The 19,691-nt window shown below is 43.3% G+C and overlaps 1 protein-coding gene across 14 annotated transcripts in view; it reads right to left on the bottom strand.

The window, feature by feature from the left end:
* The window catches only part of casz1 (castor zinc finger 1), a 390,214-nt gene that overhangs the window by 67,505 nt on the left and 303,018 nt on the right, over positions 1–19,691 (bottom strand). For 10 of the 14 annotated variants that reach the window (XM_072586051.1, XM_072586063.1, XM_072586065.1 and 7 more), the window contains 2 exons: positions 13,480–13,536; positions 7,514–7,604 (listed from right to left, as the gene is read on the bottom strand). In XM_072586051.1, coding sequence (XP_072442152.1) covers positions 7,514–7,604; positions 13,480–13,536 — 148 coding nt within the window. The remainder of the gene's footprint in view (positions 1–7,513; positions 7,605–13,479; positions 13,537–19,691) is intronic. The other 4 variants (XM_072586058.1, XM_072586059.1, XM_072586066.1 and 1 more) reach the window with 1 other exon arrangement.

The raw sequence follows: 19,691 nt of genomic DNA, 5'->3' as shown, positions 1-19,691 counted from the left end.
GAGACACAGAATCAGCTGCAATCTGACTGTCTTATGAGAAGAGGTTGGGTAGATTGGGTCTGGACTCTTTGGAATATAAAGGAATGAGAAGCAACCTTATGAAAACATACAAGATTCTTAGGGGGCTTGATAGGTTGATGCAGAAAAATTATTTTCCATTATGGGAGAGTCTAGGACCAAATGACATAATCTCAGAATAAGGGGTTGCACATTTAAGACAGAGATGAGGAGGAATTTGTTCTCTAAGAGGGTAGTAAATCCATGGAATTCTTTACCATTCAGGGCTGTCAAGGCTGAGAAAGACAGATTTTTATCATTAAGGGAATTAAGAGTTATGGAAACAAAGCAAGGAAAGTGGAGTTGAGGATTCTCCGATCAGCCATGATCTCACTGAATAGGGAAGCTGACTCAATGGGCTGTATCTGCTTCCTCTTGATCCTCATGTCCCCACTCTGCTTCACCATATACTGCCCCATGTAGCTGCTGTCTGAATACCACTTGCAGCTTTAGACAGTGGCATCACTCATTGTGACAACCTGCTGAAATCGTCATTTTTGGGGAGGCAGAGACACAGCTTTATGGTGATCGAATAAGTCAAACTCAGGAACTGGAACACTGGATTCACAACCTACAACTTGTTCATTTCCAATTCAGTCCAGTGGTTACTCAGGACTGACTACAGTTGAATTCTGTTGTCCATCAGTGGGATTCTGAGGTTTTACTGGTGAGGACGTGTGAGGATCACATTCTGTAATTGGAGGGAGGTTATGGTTTATGAATGACCTTTGACGATTTTGGATTTGAATTCAGTAATCTGGGGAACTGAACTCCTGTAACTCAGTTCATTTTTCATGAACTCCAAGGACCAGCAGCCTTCACTCTGGGCTCTTATTCCATGGTGTCTCCCTCCATCATATGCACATTTCAGCTCACTTCCACCATTTAACATCTGACTTTTGTTTCATTCCTCAGTGATTTCTTGCTCCATGTTTATGTGGATAGAATCCATGCCTCAGGTAAAGGAAGGGATTTATTGTATATTCACAGGTCTATCATCTTCTTACAGCACAGTAAGAAAGGCCATTCAGGCCATGACTCCTATGCTGGCTCATTGGAAAGATTAGTCCCCTCTCACCTTCTGGTGCAACAAATATTTTCTGGTTCAAGTATTCCAGCGATTCATCAATTTGTTTTCACCAGCTTTTCTGACCTTTACTTGCTTCATGAAAACATTTCACAGTGAGTCTCAGTTTCTTTTTAAAGTATCTGTTGGCAAATCCATTAAGGTAAAGTGAGGGTTGGGTGAACTCTGGGTTCCTGGAGCAAGTGTGCCTTCTCTTTATTACATCTTCTCCATTTGATTCCTTATTTTTCTGCTCCGTTTAAGAGCATTTGTTTTTGGAATTTCACCCCTTGTTCTGGGGGCAGCAGCTATTCACTCCAAGTGTGGGCCATTTAATTGTTCATTGGGTGGACTTGTTGGGCCGAAGGGCCTGTTTCCACACTGTAAGTAATCTGATCTAATCTAATCTAATCTAATCTAATCCTGCAGTCCTTGTGGTGTAGGGACTCCCAGTGCCACTGGGAGGAAATTTCAGGATTTTGACCTAGCAACACTGAACGAACGGTGCTATCTTTCCAAGATAAGGTGGTGTGCGGTTGAGAGGGGATCTTGCCAACATGCGGCAGGTGAGGTAGCAGAAAGTAGGGGGATGTGGAGTGGCTGTGAAATTCCACCTTAGATGTTAACGCCAAGTAAAAATATGAAGTAAATTATCGCCAACCAGGACCATAATGAATAGCAGTTTGAAATAGAGAAACCCCCAGCAGAAACGGAACTCCCTTTATAGTTCCTCTTTATACCACAGGTAGGGGATAGAAATGTCTGTACACCAGCTATTAGATAACACTTTACAGTTGTCTAAGTGTATCCCTTATGTCATAACAGTTTGCTTGTAAAAGCTTAACTGTTTTTAATGTTTCCATAATTTAAAGTCCATTTCAAGCTTTAAGTGTCGGTGGATGGCATTTCTTCTGCTGACTCGTTTGATTTTACCTTATGAAAGGAAAGCGTTTTCTTTAAGCCTTGCCTTCTTAATAATGGGCTGCTCACTCACCCACATCCTGACAGGAGCAGGTAAGTCACAGACAGGCTACCTACCCATCCCCCTGCCCACTGTGCCCTGCCCCTGCCTGTGGGTTCTGGCTTGCTTATCCTCTTCCCTCTCACCCTGGGAAGGGTCAGATTTTCACTGCCTTGGAGCTAGGACCGGGATCGGGAATTTGCTCCTTGATTCCAGGAGATTGCAAGGAATTTGAAGAGTGGACAGTGTCTCTATTTGGAGAAAGTGAGGACTGCAGATGCTGGAGATCAGAGACAAAAGGTGTGGCGCTGGAAAAGCACAGCTGGTCAGGCAGCATCCCAGGAGCAGGAGAATCGACGTTTTGCGTATAAACTCTTGAACTCTTATGCTTGAAACATCGACTTTCCTGCTGCTCAGAGGCTGCCAGACCGGCTGTGCTTTTCCAGCACCACACAGTTTGACTAGTGTCTCTATTATACCAGTTTGCAATAGGCTGATCGGACCAGGGCTCACTATCTCGCCTTGTTCATCAATCTGCCGGATGAGGTTGAATAAAAGCAAAATACTGCAGGTGTTGGAAATCTGAAACAAACACACAGAATGCTGGAGAAACTCAGCAGGTCTGGCAGAAGCTGTGGAGAGAGAAAGGCAGTTAATGTCTGGAGTCCAGTCTGACTCTTCTTTGGAGCCATCTTCTTCAGAAGATACATATTGGATTCAATGTTAATTCTTTCTTTATCTACAGTGTAAAATGTAATGCTTCTAACTAGTTTACGCTGATTCAATCTTGCTCATGGGATAAGCTTATTTTATGAGTTGAAGCAATCAGATTTATCCACTCCTCAGTCAGAACTCCATTCTCCAGAACTGGTTTCTCAAGCACCTCCAATTGAATAAATTGCTTATCTCGCTCTGAAATCTGCAGATCTGACAGTGGGCACTCATCTTCATCTTCATCATGTTCCGAACACCAGCTGTGTAAACCCTGAATGCCTCTGGAAGTTTGCAGCAAGAATTGATGAAATCCCTTGAAACAACACACAAACAGAGGGTTGCACACAGGCACTCCAACTTGGAGCTAGACTTAGAGAGCTGTGAGGTGTTGTACATACAAAGAGGAATCTATCCGAACTGGATGTAGCCACAGCAGAGTGCAGGGTTAAAATTACTCTGTGTGATATTTGTGAAAGTAACGTTATGAACATGTAATCAAGGAACAGGAGTAGGCCATTCAGCCCGTCGAGCCTGCTCCCCCATTCAATAAGATAATGGCTGTTCTGCTTTTAACCTCTTCCTGCTCTACATTTCTGCATATCCCATTGATAATCTGTCACCCTGTCCCTTGGCCATCAAGAATCTATCTCCCTTTGCCTTATCAATATTTAACGATTCTGTATCCACTGCCTTTTGAGGAAGGGAATTCCGAACACACTTAACCCTAAGATATTTTTTCTCTCCTCTATCTTAAATGGGTGACTGTCAATGTTAAACTATGACCCCTAGTTGTAGATTCTTCCAGAAGAGGAATCATTGTTTCCACTTCCACCTGGTCAAGTCCCCTCAGGATCTTGTATGTGAATTGAATTTATTGTCACGTGTACTGAGGCACAGTGAAAAGCTTTGTCTTTGTTCCAATTAATAAACAAATGTTCCAATTAGATCATCTCTGCCTCTTCTAAACTCTTCTGAATGTTGATGCAGTTGCTTTGTTAAGAAAGCTATAAATCTATACATTTGACATTATGATGTTACGATTACAATATCAAACTTAATCTGAAAGTATCTGTCGCCAATTGTAGTTTTTACTGTCAGAGCACATTAACGTCACCTCTCGGGTAAACCTCTGGCTTATTGCTTGCAGCTCGTTGTTTGTCCTCCTTTGCTGATCTGACATTTCTTTCAAGGGTTTAAGCTGAATAATGGGATTGGATCCCATTCCAGGTGTTGCTTTTAAGGACATTCTGGGCCTGGTCTGACCTTTAAACATGATTTTCCTCTTCCTCTTCCCGCTGGCAGGACATTTGATTTTAAGTGCAGGGAACCTGACTGTTTCAGCATCAGGAGGAGCAGTGTCCTTTGAGAGAAACACTGAGGTCAACAAACTCAACACAGGCTGGGAAGTGTACCTGAAGGAGAAACCTTACACATAACCATGGAGAGGGGCACCAATATCTCCTGTTATAATACTTGCAGACAAGTTGAATACAGTGTAGTGTTTAATCACTGGTCACTGCAGCACGTTCAGGCAGAATTGTTACATTATCATTTAATTTAACTTGCCACATAAACTCCAACTGATATCAGAACGACAAAGGAAGATGGCAGAATGTGTGCTGTTTCAGAGAAGCGGAAGGAATAGGGTTATAGAATGAGAGAGGGATAAACAGAATAAAAGAGGGTAGAGAGAATGAAAGAGAAAGAATGTGAAATAGACTGAGAAGGAAAAGGAGTGAAAGACAGATTTGTGAAATAGCAGGAATGTGAGTGAAAGAGAGAATGAGGGATAGAGAGAATGTTGGACAGAGTGAGAGAAGGATTGTGACTAAAGCAGATAGGATGAGGGATAGAGTGAATGTGAGAGAAATAATGTGTGATTAAAAAAAATGAAAGAAAGAGGAAATTCTGATTTTGAATGTTCCCAGTAATTTGTCATGCGTTCTGATTTATCCCCATTCTAGAACTTAGTCGATATTTAATTTTAATGTTTTTAATTCAGTCTGCAAGGAGAGGGATGTTCTTCACAAAAATGGCAACAGATGGTGAGACTGACGGTGGCAACAGTAAACAAGGATCCTGGCCAGCTGGCATGAAGGCAATGATTTTTAATGGAAAGAAAAAGCCCCCATGTGATAGAAATCACAGCGCTATCATCAACAATAAATAAAAGCTGCAAGATATTACAGGAGGTAAATCTGGTTTGCACTTTTTTTTAGAAATTGATTAATTTATTTTGTTCTTGCAAATGTTAAGCACTGCATGGAAAAATGAGTTACACAGAAATGGTAATGTAGCACAGGGGCTGGTGAAGCTGTATTCTGAGTTCATAGGGTTCCTGTTCAGATCTGCTTGAGTGGTGCCACTGTACCTGGTAATGGGGAAAGACCAGCATCCCTGTGACTGTTCCCAAACTAACTCACCGCCACCAGACACCAGCACTGAGGAAATGGGGAGGGACAGTATGGAATGGCTGGGGGTAAGGAAAATCAGAACTTCCCGGCCCCAAACGCTCCCACCAAACCTCTGCAACAAGCTCACAGAGTCCTTGGAGTTTTCCCACATTCCGTGAACAGCCAAAGTCAACACATTCTCAACATATTTCTGTTCTCAAGCATTCCCACATTAAGACCAGTACAAATGAAGTGAATGAACTCCAGGGATGATAAACGACGTGCAGAGTTGGCAGAGTGGATGGTGGGTATTGAGTTGACCATGCCTCAACTCTTTGCCATTACACACACACACACACACACACACACACACACACAAACACACACGTGCCCGGCGGTGATGCCTACTTTCAATCCCAGCATTGACGTGAATGCTGCATGTGGGCTTCCTGGGGGAAGGGGAGGGAAATCTGGTCGAGAGGAGGGGTTCCTGTTGATTACATGGCAGACTGTTTCTTGGAGCAGTGTGTAAAGCACTGCTAGTCCTGCAGCACCTCATTCACCACCTGGCTCCACAGTGAGACACCCACTCTCCAACTAACTTCACTTTATCCTCCCCTAAACAATTTAACTACGTAACCTGGAACCACAATATTAAATAGTATTCAAAATTAGGTTATAGTCCAATAGGTTTATTTGGAAGTATGAGCTTTTGGGGCATTGCTTCTTCGTCAAGTAGCTAGTAGGGCAGGATCACAGGACACAGAATTTATAGCAAAAGATCAAAGTGTCCACCCCAGTTCAACATCGGCACCTCCACTTCAGAATCAGGAGCAGGACTTAGTCAGGGGTTGGGGGACAGCATTAAAAATAGCTGGTGGTCTCTGTGTCTGCACTTCATTGGCTTTATCCTGCCTTCATGTCATCGGACACAATGCAAGATTCAGGAACAGAGTTCCACTGGGATTTTCCAGTCACCATCCAGGTTCCAACAGGTTGAGGGGGACATTGTATTTAAGTGGACCTTCCCCTGAATCCCATCCAATTGAGACCTCACTCACAGTGAGCAATAAAGGGTTAAGTCAGGGTTGATGTGTCTTATTAATGACTTCACACCTTATTTGCACCAGCAATGCAGGGACTAACTAACTAACATGTCTATGTTCCATGCGTGTACAGATACTGTGGTCCATTTAACCCCTGCGTTTTCTACAAGGGGAATAGTACCCCTTCTCCTCCCCCACCTTCTCCTCATTGGAAACCCGAGAGAATTCCACTGTTCCACAACAAGCTCTTCAGCCTAAGGTTAATTCCTCATTCAAATGGAAAATACAAAAGCAGAAGACAGCAGATACTGTGAATCTGAAATTAAAACTGGGAATTCTGGTTACACTTCAAAACCTCGGATTTCCAGAATCTGCAGGATTTGCTTCTGTAAAGCTAAAGTCGCCATTGTTCCACAGGACTGCTCTGTCTTCAGAGAGAGAGAGAGACGACTGGTGTGGGTTTAACCTGAGGGTCACCACACCTCAGGGGAGGGCAGACGTTGAGAAGGAGAGCCCTTCGTGGTAACCTCAGCCGGTGCAGGAATTGAACCCAGGCTGTTGGCGTCACTCTGGATTGCAAACCAGCCATCAATGCAAACTGACCCCTACCACTAATCCCCAATTCACTGCCTCTGCTTTTCATTTATATTCATTTGTGGGACGTGGGTGTCACTGGCTGGGCTTATGTTTATTGCTCATCCCTAATTCCCCTTGAAAAGTGGTTCTTGAACCTTCTAAGGAGGACTCTTCTGAAGACGCTGGGCTCTCCTCCCCAACAGGATTTCTATTTGTCTCTTTGGTTTGTTAAAATCTATTATAATTCTACCTTCTCCCTTGACCTGAAATGTTAACTCTGTTTTTCTGTCCATAGGTGCTGCTGAATTTCTCCAGCTATTCCTCTGTTTGTCATTTGATCACCAGTATCTGCAGTTCCTTACTTCATTCAGAGTGTAAGAGGGAGGTGCTACTGGGAGTACACCAACACAAGAAAACACACAGCCGTTCTGACCAAGAGTCATATCGGAATCGAAATGTTAACTCTGTTTCAGTCTCCACAGATGGTGCCAGACCCGCTGAGATTTTCCCTGCGTTTGTAAACTCCGCGTTCACTGAAATTCATTTATTCTGCACTTGTCACTTTTTTTTTAATATATAGGATACCAAAGTTGAGAACAACTGTATGAAGAATGTTATTTTTAAACATATTTTAGCATAAATAAACAAACAGAGGTGAGCTGGTGTTGTTAAACTTGTGTCCTGGAGTTGGTTACAGTACCTGGTAATTGCACTCAGGATCTAGACAATGGTAGTGCTCTCTGTACTGATAGGCACAGTGAATGTGTCCACATTGCTGACTGCCAGAGAACCTGCAAATGAGGGAATAAGAACAAGACTGATTCAGTGAAACTCCTGGGTCTTTGTCTTTAGCCATACCATTTTTATTCTGATGTCTGACTGTCAACTAAATCAGTATTCTCTGGTATTCGGAATCAGTGGACATCCTAGCTATTAACGGATGAATGTCAGATATCTCTGTATACAGGTATTCCCAGATCTTGCACTGTGACCTATGTAACCAGCCACTGTGGTACTGGGGGGTGATAGTGCGCACGGCTGTAACAAAGTGTGTAAAACTTAAGCGTGGGTCCCACGGTTTGAAACAGGATTAGGCCATTCAGCCCATCAAAACTGTCCTGCTATTCAACATGATTAAGGTTGAACAAACATTTCAATGTCTTTTACCCACGTCATCTTCATTATCCTGTATGCCAGTAATGATCAGAAATTTATCAATCTGAACCTGAAACATACTCAAAGATGGAGTTTCCACAGCCCTTTCTGATAGAAGAATCACAACCCCCTGAAGTATTTTATAAGTTTCAATGAGGTCACCTGTCATTTTTTGAAACTGTAGCGAATATAGGCCCAATCTCCCTTTTTGGAAGCTCCACCATCCCAAGAACAAGTATGGTTGCACTCCCTCTGTGGCAATAATATCTTTCCTGAGATTAGGAGACCAAAACTGGAATATTCCAGATGAGGTCTAACCAAACTCCAACACAACTGAAGCAAGACTTCACTCTTGTACTCAAATCCTCTGGTAATGAAGTCTTTCATCCCATTAGCCTTCCTAAAAACTTGCTACACTGCATGTTAATCTTTGTTAATAAGGACACCTAACCTTTCCAACCTCTTACCATTTAGGAAATGCTCTGCATATCTGTTCCTCTCACCAAAGTGAATAACTTCACATTTTTCTCTACGATATTCCATCTGCCACATTCTTGCCCATTTACTCAGCCTGCCAAATCCATGTGAAACCTCTTTACATCTTCCTCACAGCAGATTGTCCCACTCAGCTTTGTATCATTGGAAAATATAGAAATACTACATTTGGTCCCAAGTCATCAATATATATTGTGATCAACTGGGGCCCAAGTACTGAACCGTGTGGTACCCCACTAGTTACAGTCTGAGAATGAGAAAATGACTCATTTGTTCCTACTCTGTGTTTTCTGACAGTGCCAATACTCTGACTGCTGAACTTCACTCTTAGTGCTATCGAAATTACTTTCTGTGTTTCCCAGGGCTGATGACTCTCCAACCTGCAGGGTCATAGTCTTGTGGTGCATGGTCAAGGAAAGCTCTTCACTTAGCGGGGGGTGTGGCCTTGGAAATTCTCTCGTGGGCTGTGAATGCTCAGTCGTTGATTCTATTCAACACATAGGGACCAATATATTTTTGGACATGGCGGAAAGCAAAGGATGCTGGGATAGCACGAGAAAGTGAAGTTAATGTAGAAGATCAACCGTGGTCATATTGAATAGTGCAGCAGGTTGCAGGGGCTGAATAGCCTCCTCCTGCTCCTGCTTCTACGTTAGGAGAAGAGGGTAATGACATACTTGGCCTGGATTAAATGTACCGAGCGTCATACTCTTGGGGATGTTACAAAACAGTTGGTCAGCCATGAGGACACTCATCCCTTTAACACCCCTAACATTTCCAATTGGGTAAGGGTGAGGGGTGTAGTGGCAGAAGAGATTTCTTTTCCTGATCTCTCAATAACATTATAAATGTAGCAGGAGGACTCTGCATCAATGCCATTTGACTTCATCAGTCAGGGCATTGACGATAAAATTTGACAAGTCATGTTGCAGCTGTCTGAAACTTTAGTACAGCCATATTTGGAACATTGTGTACAGTTCTGGTCTCCGCACTGTAGGAAGGATGTGGAGTCTTTGGAGAGGGTATAAATGCGGTTTACCAGGATGTTTCCTGGATTGGAGAATTCAGCTGCAAGGAGAGGTTGGACAAACTTGGATTGTTTTCATTAGAATGTCAAAGGCTGAGGGGTGACCTGATTGAAGTTTATAAAATTATGAGAGGTGTGGATAGAGTGGATATTTGGAGTTTTTTCCCAGGGTGGAAATGTCAACAATGGGGATGGGGGTCAGGGGTGGGGGTGGAGGCGGAGGCAGAGGTTTAGAGTGAGGGGCAAAGTTTAAAGGAGATCTGTGAGGCAAGTTATTTTACACAGAGGATGGCAGGTACCTCTAACGTGCTGCCAGGGAAGGTGATGGAAGCAGAGACGAAGGTAATGTTTAAGAGGCACTTAGATAGACACATGAACAGGCAGGGAATAGAGGGATGTGACTGAGTGCAGGCTGATGAGATTGGTTTAGAATAGCATCATGGTTTGCACAGACATGGTGGGCCGAAGGGCCTGTTCCTGTACTTTTCTATGTTCTGCCAGATGGGTTTTTAATGACAATCAACAGTGCTTACATGGGGGCCATTGGGCTAGCTTTCAGATTGAAATTTCACCAGCCCCCATCATGGAGTTTGAACCCTTGTCCCAGATCATTAGCCTAGGGTTCTAGATTCCTGGTGACATTACCAATACACCATCAGCTCCCCCATTAACCATTTCCCCTCATTCCCTACCTCTGGCCACCCCTCTGAGAGCAGGAAGCAAACTGGAATTCTCCATCAGTACTCAGCCAATCGGCCTGCCACTGGGTGAGTGACCTTTAGCAGCATCTTTGCATTGATAAGCTCCTTTATAGGTGATCCTGTAAATGTCCGAACCTCACGGTTTCAGAATTTCAGAGTTCCACCTTTCCCATCTCAATCATGTACCCAAAGTGCTACATGTGCAGTCAAACAGACTATTTTCAGTAAGAAGAGTACTCTGTATATTTGTAAGGGGAGGTTTCTGAGATTGTATTAAAACTTGGAGTGGTCCCTGAGAGTGTGTTCATGCTTGGGGGAGTGCTGGGGTGGGGCAGGTTTGGCTTGGCACAAACACAATAAGGCTATAAATTCATTTCAAATAATTTGGGATTTTATCTATTTACACTTGCCTTTCTGGGCCAAATCAGACTTCGTTTATTTTTTAAACTTTGCCTCCCCTGGCCACGACTTTATCTTAAATATTTTAAAAAAGGCAGTAATCATCACTAACAATGTCACGTGAATGTGTTGTGGCCATTCCACAATTCCCGAGGGTGGGAATGCAAACAGCTGAGAAATGACCATTGGCCAGGTCAATATGACCAAATGGGAGCAATGATCCCTCTCAATTCTCCATCTCAGCCACTGAAAGTATTTTGTTGCATTGAAGGCTCCTCGTGCCTGTTTGTATCAATAAGAAAAACAAAGGCAAAAGCTAATTATTTAAATCAGATTTGGTCTGATGTAAATTTCAGACTCGGTAGCTGACATTTTAGAGGCAGGTTTTGAGTTTTATTCTGGTGGCACTTAGATAATAGACATTACTCAGAAATACAAGCTGCAAAAATCATTTCTCTCTGTTCATAGTTGTCTGCAGGTGTTATATCAATCCTAATAAGTTTCAGTTTGTGGGGAGTTCTGCTGCTTAGCTGGCAGCATAGCAACAGGGCCCGGTGTGGTGTTTTTCTTTTGTATTGTCAGAGGCAGTAGTAACCCGGACAAAGACTGGGCCCTGCTGGTGCCTGGAGATACTGTTGCTAAGCTAATGATGTCACTATGGCATCCTTGTGGAATATGCAATGTCTGTTTTAAGTTGCGTTTTAATGTCTTGTCAGTCACCTTATTAAGGTTTGTTAATGTCACTGTTATGGTTAATAAGAATAAGTGGTAGGTATTAATTGTCTTTGGGTACATATTATTAAAAGAGCGCTTGTGGCACAATGGTAGTGTCCCTACTCATGGGCCAGGAGTCCCAGAGTTAAAATCCCACCTCCTCCAGGAGTGTGTCATAACGTCTCTGAACTAGTAGATACCTACTTGTAAGTAGGAGAGTGGGTTCTTGTGGTGCAGTAGTAGTGTCTCTACCTCTGGGCCAAGAGTCCTCAGTTCAAGTCCAAATTTCTCCAAGGGTGTGTGATATAATATCTTTGAAAAGGTTGAATTGACTCCATTTTAATTTAGTCCCCTCCCTCTCTCCCTAACTTTCTCCCACATCTGTGGTCACTGCATTGACCCCGATGGGCTTTGCATGTAAATTGGTATTCGATCCAGAAACACGGGTGATTTAATGGTGGAGGATAAAAGAATTAAAGTAACATAGGTGATTTGATGGTGAAGAAAAAGGTTTTCAGAGGTGAAAAAGGCACAATAAAATACGGGGAAGCTGGGTCACCCAGGATGTAGGCCAAGAGCTGTGAGACTGAGCAAATCAATAAACTCTCTCCATAAAGAAAAACTTAGTTTTAATCTTAGTTTTCTACTTCATTAGTTGGCTTGGAGTCTTTAAACACAAATGTACAGTATTCCTTTCTGACTGATTGAAACTTCAGGCTCAATAAATGAAATGTCCTTCCAGGTTAGAGGTTAGTTGCCAATCGATATGGTGCTGAATTCTGACCATATCAACAGGTCTGTCTCAGTGGGGATTGGTGGCAATTTCAGACTTTAGAACACCATGGACAAGCTCAACGTGAAAAACCTGCCATTCCCTCTGGTTCTGCTACTTGGTAATCTGACCCCCATATTCACACAGTGCAATCTTGATGAGAAACCGAGGAAAACAGAACATGGGTAGCATTAGTGAGACAGCACCTGGAGTATTGCGTACAATTTTGAAATCACTTATCTGAGAAGAGATGTTACTGCATTTAGAGGCAGTTCAGAGGAGGTTCTCTAGATTAATTCCAGAGATGATGGCTTTGGTTTATGAGGAAAGATTGAGCAGTTTAGGTCAATACTCTCTTGAGTTTAGAATAATGAGAGGAGATCTAACTGAGGGATATATACGATGCTAAAGGCAGTGACAAAGTGGACATAGAGAGGATGTATCCAGAATGAGAGATGATGGTTCAATGCAACGGGGTAGCAGTTTAAAACAGAGATGAGGAGAAATTACTTCTCTCAAAGGGTTGTGAATCTGTGGAAATTCACTCCCCTCGAGTGAGGCGGATGCTGGGACATTGAGTAAATTTAAGGTGAAGATGATCAGATTTTTAATTAGTAACAGGTTGGTGGGTTTTGAAGCTGGGCTAGAGAGTGGAGTTGAAGCCAAGATGAGATCAGCCATAATTGTGTCAAAAGGTGGAGCAAGGTGCTGAATGGCTTCCTCCGGCTCCTGGATCTTACATTCTTATGTACTTTGCTTGGGTCCTGGGCCTAGTACAATGTACTGTTGGAGGTTACCATAGGAACCACTCTCCCTACATGCTCCACCTTCACAGTCCTGTAATTGGTACTTCAGGCAACATGTGTTCACTGACAAATCCCTCAGTGCACTGTGGACAATCTCATACAGTCAAACTGGTCTTTCCATTCCATCTCCAGTAATTTTGTATCTCATGAGCAAACATTTTCATACCCCAGCGTTTAATCTTTAATGTGGGGAGACACCAGGGCAACTCTGCAAGGCAGACAGGCCTTCACTTGAGGGACGGAGAGTGAGGGCGGGAGGGAGGGAGGGATAGGCTGATTAAAGCTGCAGTTAGACAGAAATCCTTCTTAGAGAGTGGCTATGCTAACTAAAGGGATTATTCTATTGGTAAATAGTTAGAGATACAGGACGGGTGTTGGTGATTGAGACCTCTCTCCAGAAACATCATTGTAAATTCACAAGGATGCAGTTTCAAGCAAATCAACTTGTTCATCTCTCCAGGATGATTTCAACCCTTCAATGACAGGCAGGAATCTAAGTTCTTGGGAGCTACAGGTAAAATGATTGATCACAGCAGGAACAGCCCCTATCACCTTCACAACTTCAGGTCATTTTCAGAAAATAAAAAATCAACCAACCAGCATTCTCTGAGCAGATGGGGTGATTTGGGGTAGAAGCCGTCAGCAGGTAGATTACTGCAATGAAATATAAAGAACTTTAAAACATTAAGTGCCCAGCAGAGAACAATTTCATAACGAAAATACGAGCTGGGGATGGGAGGGAGGGGGGTGAGGCGGGTTTGGGGGAGAGAATATCTGTCATCTGTTTATTTCACTGTAACAGTAAATGTTCCCGACAAGGTGACAGAGGCAAGGTGACGAGAAGGGAACAGAACAGTTTTGATTCATCAGTGAAAGGAGATCCAAGGGACAGAACCCAGCTCTCTAAAGATGGAACAAGACACCAGGTACTCCTATGAAGTTGACAAGAGGCTGAGAGAGGTTGAAGAAAGAACAGAAAATCCCCCCACAGATGTCATGGTTGAGATGATTCATACAATCAGGCAAGAGTTATGAGAATGGTGCCACTCGCACTGTAAGTTTCCGCTAGGGGATCTGGGGGGTGGTTCCCCATGAATGTCAAATCTCAGCCTGCATTATTCTGCATCTTACAGTCTGCCCAGCCCACTATTGCACACTCTGTGCAGTGAAATAAACTATTTTCAGTAATAAGAGTACGGTCTCAATATTTGCAAGGGGAGGTCTCTGGCATTTTATGAAAACTTGGAGTAGTCCCTGAGAGTGTGTTCATGCTTGGAGGAATTCTGGGCTGGGAGGGGGTGGAGGTGGTGGTGCCTGGGTGATGGTGCCTGGGTGATGGTGCCTGGGTGATGGTGCCTGGGTGATGGTGCCTGGGTGATGGTGCCTGGGTGATGGTGCCTGGGTGATGGTGCCTGGGTGATGGTGCCTGGGTGGTGGTGCCTGGGTGCTGGTACCTGGGTGGTGGTACCTGGGTGGTGGTACCTGGGTGGTGGTACCTGGGTGGTGGTACCTGGGTGGTGGTACCTGGGTGGTGGTGCCTGGGTGCTGGTACCTGGGTGGTGGTACCTGGGTGGTGGTACCTGGGTGGTGGGCCAATGAAGTGTAGGTTCCTGCTCTCCAAGAAATGGAAATGACTTTCCTAATGCGTTAATATTCAGCATTCGTTCATAGCTCCATCTGCTGGGATCTATTTCAGGATCAAATTAATTTTTGGACAATGTCTTGCTAAAAAAGGCCAAGGATTGAGAATGGAGGGAGAATGGTCGGGTCACTGCAGAGGATGAAGATGTAGGAATCTGATTGTGTGTGGGACAGAATGAGTGTGAGAGTGTGTGTCTGAATGCATGTGCACATGTATGTGTGTATGTGTGACAGTGCAAGTGTGAACATATGTGTGAAAGTGTATATTAGAGCGCATGTGACTGTGTATATGTGTGAAATTGTGTGAGTGTGTGAAGAGTGTGAGTGTGTGTGTGTATACATATATGAGAGAGTGCATGTGTCAGTGTGGGTGTGGATATGAACTTGTGTGTGTGTGGGAATGTGTGTCAGTGTAAGTGACAGTATGTGTACCGTGAGTGTGTGTGGGGCTGGGAAGTTTCTGTTTAAATAATTACTGAGAAATAATAATAAAGATAAGGAAGGTTTGTATACAGAGGAGACAAAGACACAGTTGTTAGAATATTGTAGTTCCACTCAGTGACCTGGGTATAAATTCACGCTGAGCAGACAACCTTCCCTTTTTATGTCAGTAATGGTTCTAAAGTGGAATCAGTTTATCTACTTCCCAAACCAACCTCGCGTGGACATGAATCTGTAGCACAAAACTGTCCTTATAATTCATAATTCATAAGTGGCAGATGGAAAATAGTTATCCGTAATTTTGCACACTGCATATCAAACCTTCACTGTAATTGTACTTCAACCTGTCTGATTCTGCTGCTCAGATTAGCTAGGAGGAAAGCATGGGTCCATTAAAAAGACAGCAAATTAGAGAAGAAGTTGATTCAGCTCCCCCCCCCCCCACACACAATCGCCTTGCTAATATTCTCAATCAGGTATCACTATTCTGAGGAATTCAGTCCGTGACACACCCTAATGAACAACCAGAGCATCACGGTAATTGCCACCCAGAATGCTATGTAGCTAGGACTCACGCTACAAAAAAGTCCAACTAATTCAATCATCAGACAGAATTATCTCCAAGACATGACACAGATACAGCACAAGGATGAGACTTGTTAACATCCCAACATGTTGTGTTTCGGATTGGAAGGCTACAATTGCAATCAGACAATGCCTATGATCTGGGTTTACTTTCGATTTGCATTGGGTATAAAAGTCTTGTAGGTGCAGTGGGCAATGCCTCTGTCTCTAAGCTCCAGGTTGGAATCCCATTCTGGGACTTGACACCCAAGGGAAGTGCGTACATAATACAGCCAACAAGTTAAGTATGAACTTGTTAATTCTCCATTCCCAAAGTATGCCGATGGCAGGCAGTAAGAGCCAATGAGATTCCTGAACAGCCATGTAATGGAAAGAAAATTGGAGCCTCTACCAATGCTGTCCCTCACTCTGGGCTATAACATGCAGATAAATGTGAAGGTAGCCACAGCAACCTGGTCTTCCTGAGTGCACTGCTACACACCACAGTGGTAATGCATCATTGAAACAAACACAGCACACACAATTGTCCAAAACAGTGGGGAGTTTAGCTTACAAAATCATCACTTCTATTTGGAATTATTTGTGAGGAGACAGTAGACAAATTAGGCCTGGTTTTTCTGGAACTTAGAAGTTAACAATGGATCTGATCAAAGTCTTCAAGACATTAACAGGAAAAGACAGGGCAGATAAAGATAATCTATTCCCACTGACTGGGGGATACTAGAACTAGGGGCATAGTCTGAGAATTAGAGTCAGACCGTCCAGGAGAAATGTGATGAAGCACTTCTACACACAAATAGGGTAGGTGTTTGCAACTCTCTTCCACACATGGGTAATAGGTGCTGGATCAGTTGTTAATTTTACACCTGAGAGAGGTAATGTTTTTGTTAAGCAAGAATATTAAGGCAAATGGGCCAAAGGCAGACAGATGGAGTCATCATTGAATGGCAGAAGGGTATCGAGGGGCTGAATGGCCTATTTCTGTTCCTATGTAAATTCGGGTCCTGTGGGGAGAGGATGGGTGACAGCAGGTTCTACAGTGTAGAAGTGTGACTGTAGTCTATCATTCCCACTGTGGCTGACTGTACTTCCCTCAGTGAGAAAGGAATGTGACAAAATAACAGCAATTTAACTCTCTCTAAATGGGAATGAATTTCTGATTTAATATAATCAAAACATTGTCATACTCAAACAGGAACTTTCCCAGGAGACACTTTGCTAAGAAAATAGAATGATGACAGTGAGAAGCAGAAGGAGGACTTGAGCTTTACTGGGATCAGAGGTTCGATAGATTGGAGGGATAGGATTGAACTGGCTACTGGAATTGACAAGAAATGGGAGGAGAAACCTGGCCTTATTGGGACTTCTGAGTGTAGTGTGATAAATGAAACTTGTACTGTGGTTTGGAGCTGCCTTTGGGCAGAGAATTAAAGGTAAAGGTGGAGAATAAATGGGAAATGTTGCTATAGAATTTAGATGGGCCACTGAGAGCTCAGTTGAGTGCTCACTCTGCATTCTGCAAAACTCCTGTGTGTGTGTGTGTGGTCTGCAAATGTACACAATTAAGAAGGGACTTATGATTGAAGCATGGGCTATCAGAAGAGCAGACTGAATTCTCCGTGCCTCCCGAGCACCTCCCCCCCCCCACCTCAGTAACTCCCTTGGCCAACTCCCAACATGCTGCTTTCTTCTCCCGGATAATTGGCTCCCACCCCTTTCTCCATTCACACTGGCTCCTTGTAATAACATGGCAAACAAAATATGCAAAAATCAGCTCAATGATTTGGTTCATTTACATGTAAGTGCAACTACAGCACTGGATTCAACATACTCCTTTGTAACTGAGGGGAAGATAAAACAGCAAGTTGTAACAAGATGTACCAATTCACTGGAGGGTTGGCAGTGGGCAAGTCGGAATTATCAACTCTTTGTTTCAAACATCTCTCAAATACACCTTTCAGCTTCAAGCAGCTATACAGGTTGGACTATATTTTGCCTTAGAACGCTTTATTTTCATATTTAAATCCAAAATTCGTTTACTGAATGTAGTTATTGTGTTTTCACATTTTATGACAATATTTAGTTTGCATAACTGGTAATCCCTCTAATAATGAGATGCATTTGCCATTTTTATTAAAAAAACAACTTGCTTCCTGCACCTCCCATCTCCTCCTGTCACCAGTCTGTTTTTCTCAATAAAGTCTTAAACAAGGAAAAATTATTGCATCATCCATAAAACTGTCATATCTGGAACTTGTAGTTTGAAGGGATAAGTAAAAACAGGAAATTAATGTTTATGGGTGTATCTGGGAAACTATTTGTTAAAGAAGGGAAATATATATATTTTTAACAATTTAGCTGACAGTTTTCATAAATTCAATGCCAGCTGCTCTTGATAGTGCTCCCTATGCACCCAGACTGAAGTGAGCCATCAGTAAATCTGCTGATGTTGCTCTGTCAAGCCCCACTCACCGCAAGGGTGTTTATTTAACTTTTTGGACAACACTCAAGTATAATTTGTGCTTGACACATCTCCTTGTTTGCAAGGAGTAGTGGAACATGATTGGAGCCACATCTCTGTATCATCACTCAAGTACAAAAAGTCAGGTTGTCATCAATAGAAAACAAAAGCGCTGTTTCAAATGTGGCAGAAGGAAGGCACAAAGCGGCTGATTGAATGCCCCACCCTATTCCCATTAAAAACATCAAGGAGTATGGGGATGACATGCTGGAGTAGGACCAGCCATGATCTAGGTGAAGGACTGAATGGTCTCCTCCTGCTCCTATTTTATGTTAAAGGAATTTGAATTGAGCTGAATGCATTCCTGAAGATGTGGAGAAAGGTGAAAAGAACAATTCTGAATTGGAAAATGGAATTTTATTCAGTAGCTGAAAGCATTCTGCTCCTCAGCTGGAAGGCGACTAGAATCAGCTCAAGGAGCGTCAACACAATGTCGCTATGATGCTGCTGTTGTCTAGTGATCTGGAAAAGCGGGGTGTTGGCTCTAACCAAATGTGGGAGATGTAAAGACTTCCGTCTCATTGGGAAATCACATGACACTGTTGGGGAAAACTTTCCTTCAAAACCCAACTTTTTGAGTGAGATCACAACCATCTGCCTCACCCTGTGCCCCACAATGCAGGCAGTCAGCCTGGTACTGGCTCAAAGTGCTCAGTAAATCCCTCTCACACACTAATGCTTCATTGAAGGTTCCATGCAGTGGGAGGAACTCCTGGTTTGAGTTCGCCTGGCCAAACAGCTTCAAGTAAGACCAGGGCAGCAGAGGGGAGAGCAGAAGCTCCTTTGCCTATTGCTGTCAAAATATGATTTTCATCTTGCACCCATCAGGACCATTGCAAGAATGCCAAATTTCAAATGGAGCAACAACTTAAACAGTGCAAGAAAAGGTAGCCGGGTGCAATCGCCATGGCAACATCTCAACCAATCAGAGTCAACTTGCCAACTAATCAGCACCCGTCCCCTTGTGTTATAAACTTTGACATTTGCCATCCCTGCATCCATCCCGATGAGTGCAAGATGAAAAGCTTCAATGACAATGTTCCGGTTCTGTACTGCCAAGTGACTGTTTGAAGTTAATTTCTTGGGATTGATTTTCAGTTTGGGTTTGGGCACGTATGTCATCATTAAGTGCAAGTGTCTGAACTGGACCAGTCATGAGATTAGATTAGATTAGATTACTTACAGTGTGGAAACAGGCCCTTCAGCCCATCAAGTCCACACCGCCCCGCCGAAGTGCAATCCACCCAGACTCATTCCCCTACATTTACCCTTTCACCTAACACTATGGGCAATTTAGCATGGCCAATTGACTTAGCCTGCACATCTTTTTGAGTTGTGGGAGGAAACCTGAGCACCCGGAGGAAACCCACGCAGATACGGGGAGAGATCTACACTATGCAGTGGCACCAATCAGTACCAGGCTGAAGGAGCTGGCAACTGGTAAAGGAAGGCGGCTGTATGATGGAGGCTGCTGTTGCCTTGCTGAAACTTCTTCAGAATGCCAGCATCTCAAAATGCACAGCAGTAGCTGAAATGGCCAATCGGAAGCTAATGTGCTCATTCTAATATACAAACTCCTAGCTGTTTTTGAAACTTTTTACCTGACTGAAAAGAATAAGTT

Source organism: Chiloscyllium punctatum, chromosome 16 (assembly GCF_047496795.1).
Source record: "Chiloscyllium punctatum isolate Juve2018m chromosome 16, sChiPun1.3, whole genome shotgun sequence".
Classification (NCBI taxonomy): domain Eukaryota; kingdom Metazoa; phylum Chordata; class Chondrichthyes; order Orectolobiformes; family Hemiscylliidae; genus Chiloscyllium; species Chiloscyllium punctatum.
Note: the sequence above shows the minus strand (reverse complement) of the source record. Positions and strands in the feature narration are given on the sequence as shown.